Source organism: Rhea pennata, chromosome 3, assembly GCF_028389875.1.
Source record: "Rhea pennata isolate bPtePen1 chromosome 3, bPtePen1.pri, whole genome shotgun sequence".
Lineage (NCBI taxonomy): Eukaryota > Metazoa > Chordata > Aves > Rheiformes > Rheidae > Rhea > Rhea pennata.
The window spans coordinates 8,671,704-8,684,050 of record NC_084665.1 but is presented as its reverse complement, the minus strand read 5'-3'; the positions used below and the strand labels follow the sequence as shown (position 1 = coordinate 8,684,050).

General features: G+C 33.6%; 1 protein-coding gene across 5 annotated transcripts in view; it reads left to right on the top strand.

Annotated features, from left to right (window-relative positions):
- The window catches only part of USP34 (ubiquitin specific peptidase 34), a 148,399-nt gene that overhangs the window by 82,032 nt on the left and 54,020 nt on the right, over positions 1 to 12,347 (top strand). For all 5 annotated transcript variants that reach the window (XM_062571517.1, XM_062571518.1, XM_062571519.1 and 2 more), the window contains exons 28-37: positions 1,678 to 1,778; positions 3,058 to 3,267; positions 3,908 to 4,033; positions 4,818 to 4,940; positions 5,060 to 5,143; positions 5,464 to 5,550; positions 7,486 to 7,686; positions 9,088 to 9,170; positions 10,309 to 10,349; positions 11,326 to 11,450. In XM_062571517.1, the coding sequence (XP_062427501.1) occupies positions 1,678 to 1,778; positions 3,058 to 3,267; positions 3,908 to 4,033; positions 4,818 to 4,940; positions 5,060 to 5,143; positions 5,464 to 5,550; positions 7,486 to 7,686; positions 9,088 to 9,170; positions 10,309 to 10,349; positions 11,326 to 11,450 (1,181 nt within the window). The remainder of the gene's footprint in view (positions 1 to 1,677; positions 1,779 to 3,057; positions 3,268 to 3,907; positions 4,034 to 4,817; positions 4,941 to 5,059; positions 5,144 to 5,463; positions 5,551 to 7,485; positions 7,687 to 9,087; positions 9,171 to 10,308; positions 10,350 to 11,325; positions 11,451 to 12,347) is intronic.

The window sequence follows — 12,347 nt, the reverse complement described above, 5'->3', positions numbered from 1 at the left end:
TGTGTCTTAACTGATGTCAGTCGCATCTAACTTCCTTTGCTTTAAAAGCAAACTTGAAGAAGATGCAGACGCTGAAAATTAATGTTAAGCAAGATGTTATAAAAGTGAGGTGACTGTTACGGCAGAGAAGAAAGCCACAGGTTCTTGAGACTGTCTAAGCAACCTTAAAGCATTTGTTAATTACAGGTTAATTTCTGATGGTTTTGCCATCACACTTCTGTCAGCGGGATACCCAAGAATGCCCACTAGCCAAAACTTTAGGAGTATATCTCTAAGTAGCAGAGGCATCCACATTTATTAAATGTTCTTTTTAGCACTCTTCCAAAACCATAAATCTTACTTTTTTTTGTTAGTAGACACTTACCACATCTTTTAGTTTTGAGGTCACAATACCTTTGTAAACATCTCTTGTACATTTGAAATCTTCAGTGCTCTGAGAAATGTGAGATTGCTTTTGCTTCTCATTCGAGGTATTTCTTGTATTCTTCTAAAATCTGTTACTTGTTTGCTGAAGTACAGAAGATAGGAGATTTCTGTATTATTTTATGGATAATATGTTTCCCTGCCTTCAATTGTTTGAAAATATTTTGCCTCACTGCATTGATATGTTTCAAAGCAGTCAGCTGGAGAAGAAGAGAAGAGTGGTAGATATGTGATATTATTCCCAACTCCAAATAAAATCTTCATAGTTGTATTGTTAATTGAGAAAAGTCTTTGAGGGGCTGCTGTATATCCAGTTTTTCTCAAGAACATCTCAGAAATTTTATTAGGGCAGGATACGAGAATCATGTATGTTTGTCTGACATCTCTGTTTTCCTGGCAGTCCTGTCAGAGCTACTGTGTATACATCTGATTGGATTGTTTCAGTTCAGAAGCGTGAGCACGTGGGTGAATCTCTGCTGGCTTTGGGAAGCATCACCTGGATTTGCCGTGTGCACACATCGGCAGTGACTGTGTGGCTTCAGGCTGCAGGTGACATGCTTTCCAGAGTTACCAGAAGCAGCAGGCTTACTGTGCATGCGCGACACAGGGCACGTGCACGTCTTTATGACACTGAAGGAATACATTCGTATACGTAGTCTTTTTGCTTTTAACGCTTTTCTTTGATTGCTGTGTTTCTATCGGCGAATAATACAATGTTTTGAAGCATTTGCAGCTTACAGAACTCCCAGTTCTTCCCAAGAGTCCTGCAGGAGGTTCAAGAAACAGGCTTTTCTAAAGAAACCATACTGAAAACACAGTGCTGAAAGCACAGTGGCAGAGATGGGTTGCTTTTCACTGGTATGAAGGACCAGGGCCGAGTAAGAGCAGCGGGTGCTGATTTTACCACAGTTGTGTGATACAAAGGGATTTTGCTGATGAATCCGATCATTTCTCAGCATTCTTCTCTGACATAGTATAACTCTTACTACAAAATATGAAAAGCATGTTTTAATCTGTATTGTGGACACTTTTCCCTACAAGATTGGGTGAGCTGTTATTTAAAAGGGTATGTCCAAAGGCATGCAAGGAAATTTAGTTTAATTTAATAGCCAGTTTCCATAAGTAAATTGCCTTAAATCTTTGCCTGATTTGAATTGCTGCTGAAGGTAATACTTTCTAAAATAAGTCATGAGACTTTCATTAGAAAATGAAACTATGATTCCAGAAATGTACTGAAATATGTTCTTATGCTAGGTGGCCTCATGGGACCGGTGAGAATGATTTCATCTGGGCATGAACTGACAACTGATTATGATGAAAAAACTCTTCATGAGCTGGGTTTTAAGGATATGCAGGTATTATCAGTATATAGATAACAGCCACCACTTGGTATGTTGCTTTTGTCTTGTGCAACTGTAGGTCATGGTGGAAGGTACATTTTTTGCTGGGGATATCCTATAGTTTTCTGGAACTAATTGTTTCACGCTATCCAGCATCTACCTCTAAACTCAGAGAAATACTTTTAGTCCTTGCTACTGTTGTCAGTCTTGAAAATAATTTATAATTTTAAAAGCCTAATCCTTGTTACATTAGCAGATTTGAAAACTCAAGGAGCAAATGAAAATTTTCAATTTTTTATGCTCATCAAGGAAAATGTGGGACCAGTGGAAAAAAAAACACTTTTTCTGTTTCAGATTTTGTCTAAATTATTGGACACATCTTGACTCCATAGTATCAGTGATTTGCTCTTTCCTTTCATTGCTTAAATCTGAAGCATTTTATAATGCTTATTTGTAATTTATTGTCTCAATTCAGAGTCCCTCGGAGAGTCATATACTCACAGGTTTACTGAAGTTTGCAGTCTGGAAAAGCCTAGTTTGATTTTGTATAAGTGTGAATGATATTATGGCTCTCTTAGACAAGTGGGACTATGACAGAACTTTCCAGGTGATCAGCACATACCGGTCCTTCATCTAAAGGAAAACTAAATTCATACCATTCAAAGATCTACTAACACGCTTTAAGAAGGATTATTGTGGGCCAGTATACTTACTCCTGCCGTTGCTGGTTGGTTTGTAGCAGTTAGGAGTCTGTCTTAACTGTTACTGTTCCGTATCAGAAGTTCTCTAAGTGTTTGATTGTTAATTAGCCCATTTTGCTACATAAAATGGCTTAATTCAAAAGAAAAAAAAATTTAAAGGATTTTTTTCTTGTTAACATTGATCATTCTGTAGAATTAAGCTGTGGAACAATCAGATGAATTCTTAAGCTTGTAGAACTGGAGGAAGCCGTCAGTTTGAATGGCTGAATGTGATGGAGGTGATAACTAGTCATCAGGAACAGTTCTTCTGAGAATTGGTTTCCACAAAGTAGTTAAGCCAATATAACAAATCCCTGCTTTCTTCAACCACACTGCTATTTGTGCAACCACACCATAACTGCCTTAGGTAAAAGCAGAACCGACCTTAGATTATGACAGTCACTTGAAATGCTGCTCAGTAAAGGTTTGACAACAAAGATACTTATGTAACTTTAAGTTCTTAATTCTATTCCTGTTGAAAACATATCTGTGATTTCAGAATATGGTTTATTAAAATTCTCTCTCTCCTTCCTGTTGTTCCTCTCTTTTTCTAGATGGTGTTTGTGTCACTGGGTGCACCAAGGAGAGAACGCAAAGGTGAAGGTGTTCAGCTTCCAGCATCCTGCCTACCTCCTCCTCAAAAGGACAACATTCCAATGCTTTTACTTTTGCAAGAACCTCATCTTACAACCCTTTTTGATTTGTTAGAGATGCTTGCCTCTTTTAAGCCTCCTTCTGGAGAAGTGGTTATGGAAGACAGTGAGGTAATTTAAAGTAATTTTATTAGAATAATTACATAGCAATCTAATTTAATTGGATCTGTTTTTCCTATCTAGTCTATTTCTTTTGTTCCATATCCAAATGTCAGATATATATGTGTATTTGATTTTACATATGGTATCATTATAATTTGCAGCTTTTCATAATTATATTGCTCTGATGTCACTTATAATGTCCCGAATATTCTAGGTGCTCCAAAAAGTAATTCCCTACAATGAATGTTTAAATAGATATGGTGATTAATTGTGGGAATTGGCTTAAAGAATTGTTTGCAAAGGTGTTATTGTAAAAACTTAGGATTTATTGCTTATATGGTATCACTAGGTTGTATGAAGTTAAATAACCACTAGTATATTTGAACTAGGAGAGTCTTTTTATTTACATTCAAATATTTCCATATATGTGATATACTATGAATGATATACTATGAAGATGACATAACTTAGTTTCTCGCGTGTTCAACAAGACTTCAGCCATCATGTTCTATTTTTGTTTTTACAATGAAGAGGAAACAAATAGCTTGTTAATTAAAAACAAATATATATTTTTGGTCTCTGAAATCTTAGTGAGATTTTTTTCACAAAATACATCTTTAGTAAGAATATTTGTTTTATGGTTTGCCAGAGTGCAAGATGTGAAGAACTCCACCTCCATGCAGAAAACTTATCCAGACGGGTCTGGGAACTGTTAATGCTTCTTCCAACGTGCCCTAATATGTTACAGGCATTCCAAAGTATTTCGGATGAGCAGGTAAACAAAGAATGTTTATTTTAAATGTTTATGCTTATTATGCATGGATGTTTTAGTGTTGAATTTTCCCTAAAGAGGAATGTTAATTAGTAAGTATGTTAAGCACACAGAGAAACATGAGGGGATGGGACTGGGGATTTTTTGTTCAAGATGTCAATTGAGTTTCCAATGTTTGCTATTATGATTTGTTTAAAAAAAGAATTTAATGAATGAAATAATTAGCAAATGCTAGTTACCGGTCTTTTTGTTTCAGTTGCAACACCAGTTTCTTCATCTGTAGTTTAGTGTCTTTACAACATTTCAAACTTACAGCTTTGCTTTAATATTGTAACTGTTGTGGTAGTAATACATTTCATATGTTTATTTTTTTCTGCGAATTCAAATCATGGCATTTAGCTAGTGACTTCCCTGCCCAACTGAGAAAAAGTATGCATGTTTTAAGTTCTTGAAATTACATATTATGGTTCTTTATAGATACACACATCAAAATTTAGGTGGAAATTATAATTCAGAGTTTATTTGCCTTCCTCTACTTCAAAATTGTGTACACTTTAAGTTTTAATAATGTTGGAGGTTTATTGAAATTTCACTGCAGTTTTCACATTATTCAGATTGTTATTCATGAATAGAAATATGCTTGAAATTGTGTAATTTCAAATAATAGATGAAACTAAAAGCAAATAATTTGTCCATGTCCCTTTAAAAACCCTCCAATTGCTTCTCTAAGATAGGTCAACGTTAGGTGTAATTATTTAATTGTTCTTTGTCTTCTATATTTTTTAAGGGTAATGATGGCTTTAGTTGGAAGGATCTCCTGCGAATAAAAAGTGCACATAAACTTTTATATGCACTTGAAATTATTGAAGCTCTGGGAAAGCCCAATAGAAGAATAAGGCGTGAATCTACGGTAAGAGGGTTTATTGCACAGAATATTTTTCTCTCTGAATCAAAATACATATTGATGAATTGTTTTATTGTATTTTAATTTTTCAGTTTTTATGATTATTTATTCTTGTCTATCTTCAGGGAAGCTATAGTGATCTTTACCCAGATTCAGATGATTCAAGTGAAGATCAAATAGAAAACAGTAAAAACACATGGAGCTGCAAGGTTTGATATTTCTATAGAATTCTGTAATATGTATTTTTTAATAATAGTATAAAATGAAAATCAATTTAAAAATCATATATATAAGAGTTTTTGATCTCAAATGTAGGTGTAACATTGTGAAGTAAGTTTTCATAGGTTTTCTGTGATATTGGGCCTGTAAATTTGTCTTACTTGATTGCAAGTATTTCTTTTTTCCTTCATAAAAAAAGACAGCTGCATAGTTTATCAGATTTTTTTATAAAGTTTAGATTGATGTCAAAGATTAGTGATATTTATATATCTGCTTTTTTTCTCACATTGATTCCATAATATACTTACAGTTTGTGGCTGCTGGAGGGCTTCAACAGTTACTAGAAATTTTTGTTTCTGGAATCTTAGAACCTAAAGAACAGGAATCATGGACTGTGGTAAGTGATTATTCACCCTTTTTTTTCCAGAATAACATAGCTGTCATTTATAAAGACTACCATTGCTATCAGCCTTTGTTTTATTTTCTTTTCTGTAGTAAGTGGAAAGTATCAATGTGCATAAAATAAACTTCAAAAGGCACAACTGATCAGCTAACTTTGAACTGTGTTTTTTTTATTTAAATGCTCTTGTCATTCATCCATACAGAAGTGCTACAGAATGTAATGCCAGTAACCACAGAATCTACACAAGACAAAAGGAAATGAAAATTTGGATTTCCTGGAAGAACTGATTCTTTTAGAAATTCTTTATACTTCAGACTTGTCATATTTTAAAGCCAATCTATTTTTTTTTTCTTGGTATTTTTTGCTTCTCTTTTTACTCTAGTGTTAAAAGCTCTTTATTTGCAGAATGAAATAAAGTACACCTTGAGCACTTCCTAGAGAAAAAGCCTGGGTTCCATTTTTAGGAATATTTTCAACAACATTGATCATACATGCATATCAAGTTTAAAAAAAATCAAAATTTTCTAAATAGAAAGGGCATACTTTATTTTTGCTTTTTTTTTTTTTTTTTTTTTTTTTTTTGTTTGTTTGTTTGTTTTAGGGAAGGTTGCTGATTTGGAAGCTTTTATTATAGTCTATTTTAAAAGCAATAATCTGTTAATTACCTTCCTCTCTGAAGGCCGAGAAACGTCTTTCCTTGGAATGCTTCCACTTGTTAGCCTTGAGACAAACTGCTAGCATTGTAGCCTTAGGTTAATAAAAGCATTTCCTAATAATGAACATCAGGATTAATTGTTCTCATGCAATTTATTATTTTCATCAGTGTGCTATTACTAGTCTGAGATAAATTCATATTTTTATTAGATAAAATTTTCCTCTTTTATATTTTCAATTCTTAGGCATTTGATAAATAAGAATTGAAATACTCCAAGGTCTGAGTCGTGTATATGTAAAAATAAGTAAAGAAACAAGCATACACATACATATAAAATTGGTGACAAAGTATCTCTCATGCTAAAAAGAAAATAATTTTACTTTTTTATTAAAAGGTTGATAGTTTTAAACTGATTTTTAAAGTATTTGTTCTAAAACTATTCAAGTGTTAGAAACAAATTGGCCTTCTTTTTATTCAGTATATAAGCAAAGGATGGTATGATTACTTTTACTAATCTGTCTGGCAAACATGCATAGGACAGTGGAAATAGTGAAAAGACTGGCTCCGCAACTAGATGTGTTAGTACAGTGTCCTGAACTTGTGCAGAATCTTGCAGACTTACGTGTATAGGTGGTAAGCAGCTGATCTCCATGTTTTGCTGTGACACAGCCATATATTGTTGTTAATTTTACTCTCTTAGACATCTTCTGCGGATGGAGCTAACTGCATGCTATGTTTGGGTATAGCTGCAGGGCTGAGAGCCATGAAAACAGATCTCTGAAGTTAATAAATGAATCAATGGTTTTCATCTCCGGTGTGATGTTACACACGTGTAGATATTACAGATGTGATGAGGTGTTACAATTCCAGATACTATTTTTGAAGTAGTATCTACTTGACTCTACATGGTTAAATGTATTCAAATTAAAAGCACTTCTGTATACTGTACACATTGGCCTGTGATATATTTGAATACAGTGCGTGGAAAGCTATTAACTGTAGGACTTAATCTCTTACATTACTTCCTCTGTATTATTTCATGCACATCATACCTGGAATGCACCTGTTAGTAGGTCTAGATCATGAAAATATCCTCAAGTAACTTTTTTAATACTCTTCCTCTCTAGTGTCTGTTTTTGTTAGGGCTTCCCACTTAAGAGTTTTAGATGTTTAGAGTTTACTTAAGCTTTTTATTTCAAATTCCATAATAGGCAAAGAATAATTTTGTAAAATAAATATCTGAAAAAAGGAAAATTGCATTTTCTTATTCACAGTGGCAGCTAGATTGTCTTGCTTGCTTGCTGAAGCTGATATGCCAGTTTGCAGTTGATCCTTCAGATCTGGATTTAGCTTATCATGATGTCTTTGCCTGGTCTGGTGTAGCAGAGGGTCATAGAAAAAGAACTTGGCCAGGCAAATCAAGGAAGACTGCGAGTGACCATGCAAAGGGCCTTCATATACCTCGTTTAACAGAGGTAAGAGAGAAATTTTAGAAAGTTCACAAAAAAAAGTAAGTCTCATTTGTTATGTGATGCCTTTAATTGGTAATAAAATAAATAACATAGTGAAAAGATTATTAATATAAATCCTAGAAGCTATTCTTCAAAGAGTTATCCAATTTTAATTGCTTTAAACCTACCAGATTTAGAAGCTTGAACAAGAAGGATTTTTTGATGAGTTGTCCAAGGAAGCAGTGTGAATGGGAATTTGAGAATGTGAAATGGGAATTTCAGAATGACAGGGCTTTATCCCTATTTCTTACATTTTGTGTTTCAAATTCATTACTCCTGCTTTTATGGTAGTCAGTCATCACGTTCTGTAACCATCCTCACCAAATCCTTCTTAGATTCCCTTAGTGTATACTAAGTATGAAGTAATTTACTAAGAATATCTGAGTGAGTGTATGGTACACTTACCTAGACCTGTAAACTTTTCTCCCAGATTTTTGCATGCTAATTTCTTGATGTAGAGCAAGCTTGATATTTAATCCATAGTCTTTTGACTTTGGCTAGATGACTAGAGATAGTTCACTGAAAATAGGTTGGTTGGGCACAGTAGCAGCTGGGATCACCAGAAAGGTGAGCTAAAGCTAAACTTCCCATTTGTCATTCTTAAAAACTTATTTGCATGGCAAGACCCTAACTCTTCTATACGTATTCTATATTGGACAAAATAGATTCCTAAATTTCAAAAGCGGTTTTGAATTACGTAAATGATCAAATACTAACACTTATATTAAGTTTTTTAAAAGGGCAACAGTAATTAATGCTGTTTCTGCCAGTAATAATTGAGTTTAGATTTTTAATAGTCATTGACATGTATTTTTGATTGCATTGGATTTGCTAGATAAATATTCTAAAAGACTTCAGTCGGACTTTAATTTTGTGAATTCTGTGTAGCCTGTCAGAGGTTCTGTAAAGATTAATAATTCAAATGAATATAATAGTCAATAAAACATGCTGATCACAAAGAAACCAGATAATTTACATGCACAACCTCACCCTTAGCCTTCTTCCCTCACACCTGTAATATTTAAAAGAAAGTTAACAGTTTATTCTTTAAAAACAATTTTCTTTCAGTGAAAGGATTGACCAGATCATTGCTTTTTCTTTTCAATTATATTGTCTCTCAAATAGTAGTAGAATAAAATTTTAGCAGCTAAACTTCCTCAATAAACCACAGGATTTTAGACATACTTTTTTAAAAATTAGAATATAACTTTTAGCTATGGAGTTGGTATCATTTCTCTTTTGCTCCTCCTCCCTCTACACAGGTGGGTTTGTTTTAGATTCATACATTATGAATAATTTAAAAACGGATCAAAAAGCTTGTTGTTATATTAACTGTTTTTTTTCTTTTGACTTCAATTTTTAAAGGTGTTTCTTGTACTTGTCCAGGGAACCAGTTTGATTCAGCGACTTATGTCAGTTGCTTATACATATGACAACTTGGCACCTAGGTACAGTATCTTTCTATTCTCATAATAAAGCTTATAATGTGTGCACATTTTTCTTGACTGTTTTAAAAAACATGAATAGCTCTTTCTCTTTTAATTGCCATTAACACTCATATCAGAAATTTAAGTCTGTAGGCATGAAACTTGCTCTTCTTAGTCACCTTTTTTTTGTAGTAACCTAAACTATAAGTAATGGAGGACACTCCCAGAGGTCATCAGCGATAGAAAAATCACTGAACTAAACAAATTTTCAGAAATGAATAAAAAGAGTATGTGAAATCATGAAAGTAAATATGCTTATAAGCAAAAGCTTATTGATGTACCTGTTTGGATTTATGATTCACAACAAAATAACATTAGCTTGTTACTTCTGATATTCCACATACTGTTTTAGTGGATATGCATGTATTGAAGGCAAAATTTTACCTTCAGAAACTGTGTATTAGTGATTTTTTTTTTTTTTTTTTTTTTTTTTTTTGTCCTTTTGCCATTTGACTGGCTCTGAGGAGGTCATGGTTTTTTGTTACATTTGATGTAGAATTACTTGATTCCAAGTAATGGATAGTGTGTTTTACCATATTTTTAAGAGATTGGTAAATATGCTCAGAGCATTTCCAGCCAGATCTACACACATGCCTAGCTTTAACCTCAAACATAATTACAGTAACAATTTTAAGTATGTACAGTATGTTTTCATGTTCATAGAGCCTTTACTACAGTTTATTAGAGAAAAAGTAAGTAAATAAATAAATGACATGTTTATAATTTAAAAGATTGTTCAAAGTGTAGTTCACTGTGAAGAATGCCATCTTTATTTATGGATCTATCTTGGTTCCATTTTTACATCTTTTCTTGGTTAAAATAAAGATGTTGGGGGTTATGGTCTTTTTTTTTCTTAAATTGTTAGCTTGCAGTCAGTGAAATATAAGAGGGTGAATTGAAGATATAATAGTTTTTTTTACTGTTGCTGATTTTAAATACTGCAAGAAATTAACCCATTTAAGAGTAAAATTTTAGATTTCTTCATTGGTATTTAAGAATAACTGTGCTGTTATTTGCAGTCACTTGTATGTACTTGTATTTCTAAATGGTAATCTGTTTTGTGATAAAGTTCAAATGGTTTTATCCTCTTCCTGCTCAGGGTGTTGAAAGCTCAGTCTGATCACAGATCAAGACACGAAGGTTAGTGCTGCATATGGTTACATTTTATGAATTAATAATAATGAAAACATATTAAAGATACCAGGTTATGTGTTTCATTTATTCCACGATTAAAGTTCTGTAAAAATCCATTCCTAGGTAGCATGAGGGCTGTTGTAGTCTAGATGAGAATACACAGAGAACCTCCAGAGGACTTGCCTTGCTCTCCTCCTCTGGAACCTGTTTTAGATGTATTGAAATTTTGTGCTGTAGCTGTGTTTTCATCTCCAGAAGAGCTGTTTTTGGTAGGAAAAGCATCCTTGTATTCTTGTCTTCTGAAGAGCAGCATGTTTAACAGCATAATATAGTTGCCAATAGTCACCTTCATTCTGGCTTAAAGCAATCATTCTGGCCCCAGAAATCCTTGGAACTGCCCTGCCTGGCCTTCTTGCAGGTGGTTCCTACAAAAGGTCTAAATAATCTGTATCAGATTAGGTCTATATCAGAATAGTTGTCAAAAGCACAGCATAGGTGTCCATAAATATAGTAGGTTCTCCTAGAATTAGGCATTGCCCTAGGTTTTTCCACTTCATTTTATGTTACAGAAGTTTTATCTGTGAACTTGAATTCTCCTAAAATTATATGGGTTGCCTATTAGAGTCTTACCCTGGGCTGTTAAGAAGAAAGGAACAGGCATGATAGCTAGTCCACAGAGAAGTCCATGTTAAGAGCTGATGCAGCCCATTAGCTCACTTTTTAAGTAGAGGAGAAAGGAAGCTATTGTGCCCCCCATTGGTTATACTTTGGGATCTGTAATAAAATGGCCGGTGAGTACTAACCAAACTGATAAAATACTGAGCTTTGGTAGTATCTTAAGTGCCAAAAAGGATTTGGTCTTGTAAGTTAGTGTGACTCAAATGAATGCCGCATGTGCCAAAACTCTGCAACTCTTCAATCAAAAAAAGCTATTTTATTTCGGAGTTAGTGTGATGTGCTCTCATCTCATTTTTTTTCTTAGTTACTCATTATTCAATGTGGCTCTTGGTGAGTTGGGCTCATTGCTGTTCATTGGTGAAATCCAGTCTGGCAGACAGCGATCATTTGCAAGACTGGCTAAAGAAACTTACTCTTCTTATTCCAGAGGTATGTTAAAGGCGAGGTTATAACATTACTAATTAGTGCATAATGTGGTACAAGTTTAACTCTTGATTTCAAGAGAGTGCTCTTCCATTAAATTCAAAACATGTTTCCTGATAAAATTAGGCAAGTTCTGACTCAGTTACTTAGAATCCTATTTAAGAAATAGTCATTCTATAGTTAAAATAAAGTCTAAGGTGGCATGTCTATGGCTGATTGCAAACCAGTTACTGTTATAGACTCCAGTCTTCATTCTTGGCTTCCATTTAAAGGTAATTTTTTAATTGAAATTTCTAGGTGATGACCTCTAACGTGGATTAGTCTTACTATACTTTCCCCATTGTAATATCTTTCCAGCTATACTTTTCACCACAAAATGAGGTGAAAGTTGGTATTAAAATTTGTCATTAATGAATAATATCTTTGCTTAGTTTGAAGTGATTTGTTCTGATGTAAGAAATAAAACTTGAAAATAGCATAATTATGCATAGCAGGAAATTTTCTTATTTACTAGTGATTGCTTGAAGGTGCAATGTGGACATGATGGGGTGATTGTTATTATTGTGTTTTATTACTTAACCACAGAAAAAGCCCACGTGCTGCCCTGCTGTAATGTAATATTTCCTATTTCAGTAAGTGGCTGTAAACTTCAGTGTAGAAAATACATAGAAGAGGCAAGAGGCACATACAAATCTTTTTTTTTTTTTTTTTTTTTTTTGTTAAATGTGTGTGTTTTGCATTTTTCTATAATTAATTTAAGTGTGTATAATTTGCAATGTGTTTCTAGAAAGACACACTCTGCCTTAATAACTTAATAGGTATTATGAGAGGAATTGAATTTTATGTATATGTGTGTGTGTGTGAAAGAAAAGTTAAAAGAAAAAATGTCTTCTAAGTAATATG